Source organism: Lipophrys pholis, assembly GCF_963383615.2.
Source record: "Lipophrys pholis genome assembly, chromosome: 5".
NCBI lineage: Eukaryota > Metazoa > Chordata > Actinopteri > Blenniiformes > Blenniidae > Lipophrys > Lipophrys pholis.
The window spans coordinates 13,975,294-13,981,364 of record NC_137628.1 but is presented as its reverse complement, the minus strand read 5'-3'; the positions used below and the strand labels follow the sequence as shown (position 1 = coordinate 13,981,364).

Sequence of the window (6,071 nt, the reverse complement as noted above, 5' to 3'; positions counted from 1 at the left end):
TTAATGTATTTTACTGTGACAAACACAATGTTTTGGTTAGGTTGAGGCTCACAAACCACTTGGATCAGTCTTTGAGAACTTTCTTAACCAACCAGTCTTGGTTCCTAAACATTAAAAATGGTTGTTATGTTGGCTTGAAATGTTTGAAATTGCATAAAAAGAAAACATGCTTTGGGTTGGAAAACCAGTGTCACAAAGGTTTACTTCAGATACTGACCTTTATGAAAAACCGCCGTACGTCCAACCAACTCCAGCTAAACATATTGCAGTCTAAATGTTGAAGAGAACATGTTCTTAAGCAGTTACACTGGCTTGTTATAGAGCCACACGAGATTTATTCCAATATAGAGGAGCTTAGGTTTGAAGTCAAGAAGTGAAATGTTTGACGAAATTTTTAAAACAAGCAACTCATCTTTCTTTCTTTTTTATTTGAGGATGGGGTTCAAAATGCTGGAAATGTTTCTTTAAATTCCTTTTGTTTTGGTTTCTGCCCCTCCAAAAGTTTTCCTTGTGTGTCCTTATTGTGCACTACCTAACCCCCATTCCTTGGCCTGATGACCCCAGGCTGTCAACGTTCTCATGAAGCCACCAGGGGGGTCATTTCCACGGCAATGTGAAATAACCATGTCTTGTCTTTTAGCCTCTCCTGTCTGTCGACAGGCTCACTGCTCTCCAGAAGTGCCTCAGGCTGAGAGTTTAGAGTTAACTTTGGAAAGATGTCTTTAGGCAAGACTTTACCACAAACTCACAAACACGGTGTCTTGATGGGTTTGAAGCCCCGGTGGTTGCACTTCTGTGAAAAAAACATCAAAAAGGTACAACCTAGAGAGATTTGGCTTTGATTCAAATAACTCAATGTATCAACTCATAATTTAACATCTCTAACGCATGTCAGAATGTTTACCCCAGGACCAAGGCAACCACCCATATTCACCTGTTCAGAAGACTCTAAATCTGCTATAGAAGTGTTCAAAAACCATCTCATAAAGCATGCTCGTTCTCTTTTTTGTTGTCTCACGTCAAGTCCTATTAAAAGCTCATTTCTCCTCAGCCCCTCCAGGTTTAGATTGAAGTCTGGCGCTTAGACACCGACCTCAAACCCCTAACAGCTGCCACTGAGTGCAGCAGGACAGACCCAGCACAACTGCCAGCGGCCTGCTGGCTAATCTCATTTTCAACTCTGTGAGCATACAGCCACAAGGAACAAGCGATGTGACGAACTGTGAGGCAGAAAGGCCTCACAGGTAGGACAAAGTCTTCATATTGTAAAGGATTATTAACAAACCAGGCGCACCCAGTTGCAGGGGCGCGGTTTAGTCAATGTTGACAATATTGACAATGTTTCCGCAGATTTAAGTCTGCACTGCTCGGTAAGCTTTCAAAGTTTTTCAAGGTTTGTGGTCTCGTTGTTGGATAACGTGGATGTACCATCCTAAAGTTAAAAAATACCATTCATTGTGCAAAAAGGGAGTTTACTTGTTCCTATGGAGGACTGCTTCGTTTTTCACGAGAGACTGTTGTGTTGGTGTGTTTCCTTCTCGAAATCATTGAGCCTACATAGACTCTCTTTTGAGATCCTGACTTCTGTACTGGTGATGTTTCTATAGTACTCTAATACATTTTTGAAGAGTTTTTGCCAAAAGTCTTGCCGTGAAGCCATTTTTTCGTGAGTTATTTTCGATTAAATCAAGACTGTGTGCAGTCGCAGTTGCAAGAGGGAAAATCTGAGCTGTACTGTGGCAGTAACAAATAAATGAGTCTGATTAATGAGGCCTTTAGGAGACAAAGTCAACAGGAACAGAACAAATGAGGAGGATGTGGAAGTTGTAACTCAAGGACACTTTAAACGAGGTGGAAAATTGAAAAAAAGAAAGTTTTTTTTTTTATGTATTGAGATGATCACCGTCAATGTCTCGTGAAATTAAAGCGACTACCTCAAAATTTTTTATCTAAAAGGATCTGATTTATTTTCACCATCTTTCCTGATCCCTAAGCAAGCGTTTCTTCCCTGAAACTTTTCGTTCCTCTGGAGTTCTTCTCCTTCAATCAGCACCATGCCTGAAGCTGAGGTAAACAAGCATGTGTAAAGCCCAGGCAGGTGTTGAAAAAGCAGATGGCGGCTCCAGTCAATCTGCAGTCCAAAGAAAAATCAATGCATTTGCTGTTGTTTGATCATTTCTTGTCTGCTCCATGTATCGCCTTGCTAACCGCTCCATAGCACAGTAAATGTTGCTGCTATGATTTGCCTGCCCTTGACGAGAACGTGGCAAGGCTCCCCGCTGACCTCAAACCCACATTACACACGGGCTAACACACACACCCACAGACGTAAAGCGAGGCCTGCCAAATCGTCCGCAACATCGCAGACTTCTGCCAAAAGGATATGGGGTGGGGATTCAGGCATCTCGCCACATCGACAGCTGTTTATGACGGTGTGAGCCCAAGATGTGAGGCCTGGGCGCTCACGCCTAAATGTTCAGATGATTGAGATCTGTGGGCGAAGGGAAGGCATTGATAGGTAACGACCGACCTACCCTGTTGAGACGAAGGAGAGGAAGAGAAGAAACCAGGCCAAAGTGCTGCTAGACAGACTCCTGCTAATGAAATGGGAGCATTCTTGGGAGGATTAACAGGAAATAGATACACGTTGGAAGGAGCGAGCCAGTGTGAGTGTGTGGGTGAGTTTGGAGGACGATTTGACCAACTTTGACATGATGGAATGTGTAGAGAAACCCAACAATGACCCAACTATTGATGCGGAACAAAAGGAAACAAAGACATACCTGGGTAAAAACAGAGCGGAAAATAATAAGAGTTCAAGCAGTCTGCGATTGGCTTGTGAGAAGAAGGTAGAATATTTAGCCCAACTGCGGTCCACCTTGCCTGAACATTGAAACCCCAAAGTTCTCTCAGCTGGATGAGAGGGAGAGAGGAAAATTTAGAGAGGACGGTCTTACCCCGGCCACCAGACCCGATTGTTCTAGGATTGGACGAAACGATAACGTCAATGAACGCCGGATGCCATCAGCAGGGCGTGATTTATTCAGAGCTGCATGTCGGCTCTGGGAAACACACGTTCACACGCACGCACACACTCTGCACACTCATCCCTGTGATACTCGTGCGTCAGCTTCTTAGTCCTTTTCATCACCGCTCTCTTCCCACCTCATTACCCTCCTTTCTGTCTCGCCTTCTGTCTCGATCTCGCTGTCGGTTTTCAAGCCCACAGAACCTCACAACACGATATGGAGGCAGACCACGCACACCCTTTTGTATTACACAAACACCCAGTTGGGTCTAATGTGTCCGTAGATGAATGAGAGTATACGTATGAGCTGAAACAACTCCTGCATAGTCCTTCCTTCCCATTTGGGGGCGGGTACTCCTGCTGTGGGGGGTTCAAATGGATTTCTACTGAGACACAACACTGTAGGAATCTGAACATGAGTCTGATTCTGGAAGTGAGGTCACCAGATACGACAGGAAGACATCTGAAAGGTGGGGAGTGAAGCGGGAAACACCAGCCGGTTTGTAAACGTTTAGTAGACGGAAACAAACAAACAAACAAACAAACAAAAAAACAAAAAAAACTGTCCTTCACTTTAAAGTTTCTCATCTCCACAGGCTCCATGCGCCCATGAAAAATCCCTGGCTTTGCTTTGAAGCTGCCCCTTTCTCTCAGAGAACAGGCATGTCAAATTGGCGGGTGAAGAAAGGGAGGACAGGGGTGGGGTGACGAATACAGAGATAGCTTGGTCTCTCCCTCGAAAAGGAAAGGATGAGGAAATCTATCATCTTGTTCATCCAGTGGTTGTATCCTCTCAATGCTCTCGCTTTAAGTCCAAGATGAATGTGACTCAGTGTTCCCTTTTTTGCCCAAAATAATGATTTTTTTTTTTTGTTGTTTTTTTTTTTTTTTGTTTAAAGAGATTTCAAATCCCTGCAACATCAGTGCTGCCTGGTGGAGATACATTAAGTTTTGTTCCAAGAAGAGTTCATCAGTACCATTCCAGACCTCTTAACTCAGTGCCACGGACTTAATGAGGCCCTATTGGTTATTTGACATGTTTTTAGTTTTTTTTCCCCAATGGAACGCCTAGCGCTCATTTAGTCTGGACACTTTGCTATAAGGGTTCTCCAGGAGGTAGCGGTACCTGTCGTAGTGCTCCAGCATGTACTTGGGGGCGTACATATGCTCTTTGGGGTCCACAGGGGGATATTCCTGCAGGGAGCCATCGAACCAGCCCCCTGTCCGGATCAAATCGCGGATGTAGTTGAGGTCACGTTTGTCCTCATAGTCGCCCCACCGTGGAAAGTCTCCGTTCTGTGCTGACACCAGCTTGAAGTAGATCCCTTCGGGGGTGAAGCACCAAGAGCAATGCCACCCAGCGAAGTGGAAGGGGCTGCCCACCGACCACTGCACCAGGATGTGGCCCGTGTCATTCTCATACTTGCGGAAACCAGACATCGTGTAGTATTCTCGACGGCGCAACTTGATACCGTCGCCGTCATAGACATCGCGAAGCATCCCCAGTGTGCAGCCTGACACCACCTCCAGAGAGCCAAACTGCTTCCAGAAAAAACCATACAAAGACTGGACGGAGAGAAGAGAAGAAAACAGGATTAAAATTAGAAATCTGGCTCAATGAATGAATATAGGGATGCACTGATATTTTTTTTTTAAAGGGCAAGCACAAGTACGAGTACTAACCTTTAGCTACTTGCTAATACCGAGTACCAACAGAAGCACTTGGTAAATGCCATCAAGCCTAAGTTATACTCCAATCCCAAATGATGCGTGAAGGGTATGCGTGGCTGCAAACTACCTTCGCACAGCCTTGAAGCTCCAGTATGCGAGTACAAAAATAAGTACTCCATGCAGTATCGGACCCAATACTCGATACTGGTATCAGTATCCCGCATTCTAAATTTGAATTGGTGATTACTATGATGGCAGATTAAGGCCACATTATAAATATAAAAGAACGTAGACAAAACACAATTTTGATTATATGATATAAGCATATTCAAATAGCAATGTGAAATTATAGCCACACAAGTTGAAATGTAACATTGATGACTGCTGATACTACGTTGAAACATTTATCTTAAATAAATCATCATCATTTATTGTAAATGAAGTAAATGATAGACTGGGTGGTCTCTCAATAGCTATGATGCAGGTTCAACCCTCCATCTTCCTCCTTCCATGAATCAAATTGTCCTTGAGCGAGACACTGAACCCGAAATTACTCCTAATGGATATTTGAGTGCCACTGGATAGCAACAGTCATCTTTTGTGCATGCGTATGAGTGAAAAGTTTGATCCTGACAAAAAATTTTAAGTGGTGTGGAACTGCTGAAGAATTTAAAAAAAGGGAATTCCAACACGACCCACAGTTTTCATTTTCTAATACCTTGCGCATGTGAATGGCGAAAGGTTCCGTCCAGCCATCGAACAGCTTGAGGAAAAGTAGGCCTTCGCGCGCGGGGATTTCATCGGCGTCGTTGATGACGAAGACGTCATCTGGTCTCGCTCCGACCACCCTGGACATGCCGTTATGCGTCAGGAAGGTTCGCAAGTAGTCGTCGGCGATCCAGCCGTCCTGCCGGCCTCCCTCTGGGAAGTGGTCCAGGAACACGTACAGGATCTTGTGACGAATGTAGTCGTACGTACCGTTGAGAAGGAGCCTCAGAAAACTGGGGAGACAACAGGAGTAATTTAGTGGCTTCTTTCATTCGAACATCTGGTGCTTTCAATATGTTCAGCTGACAAAGGTTTAACAAGATTGCAACAACATATTCTGGTGTATTTAACCTAAGTATCGTATATCCGAGTACTGACACAAGTACTCTTTAAATGCCATTAAGTCTAATTCATACACCATATGCAAATGATACACGAAGGCTATGCGTTGCTGTGAAACACCTCTGCACAGCCTCTGTGTCGACGCTACGCACACGTTCAACAGCCTTGAAGGCTCCAGATTACTACTGCGTCTACAGTAAGCATTGGGCGGTGCGTAGCATCTACACCCAGAAAAGTTTTAGCATGTAGCACGGCTCGGAGT

General features: G+C 44.4%; 1 protein-coding gene across 2 annotated transcripts in view; it reads right to left on the bottom strand.

Moving 5' to 3' along the window:
- Positions 1 to 437: 437 nt before the first annotated feature.
- The window catches only part of mgat3b (beta-1,4-mannosyl-glycoprotein 4-beta-N-acetylglucosaminyltransferase b), an 88,749-nt gene continuing 83,115 nt past the window's right edge, over positions 438 to 6,071 (bottom strand). For both annotated transcript variants that reach the window (XM_080463771.1, XM_080463772.1), the window contains 2 exons: positions 5,418 to 5,700; positions 438 to 4,594 (listed from right to left, as the gene is read on the bottom strand). In XM_080463771.1, the coding sequence (XP_080319897.1) occupies positions 4,097 to 4,594; positions 5,418 to 5,700 (781 nt within the window). In that variant the 3' untranslated portion in view covers positions 438 to 4,096. The remainder of the gene's footprint in view (positions 4,595 to 5,417; positions 5,701 to 6,071) is intronic.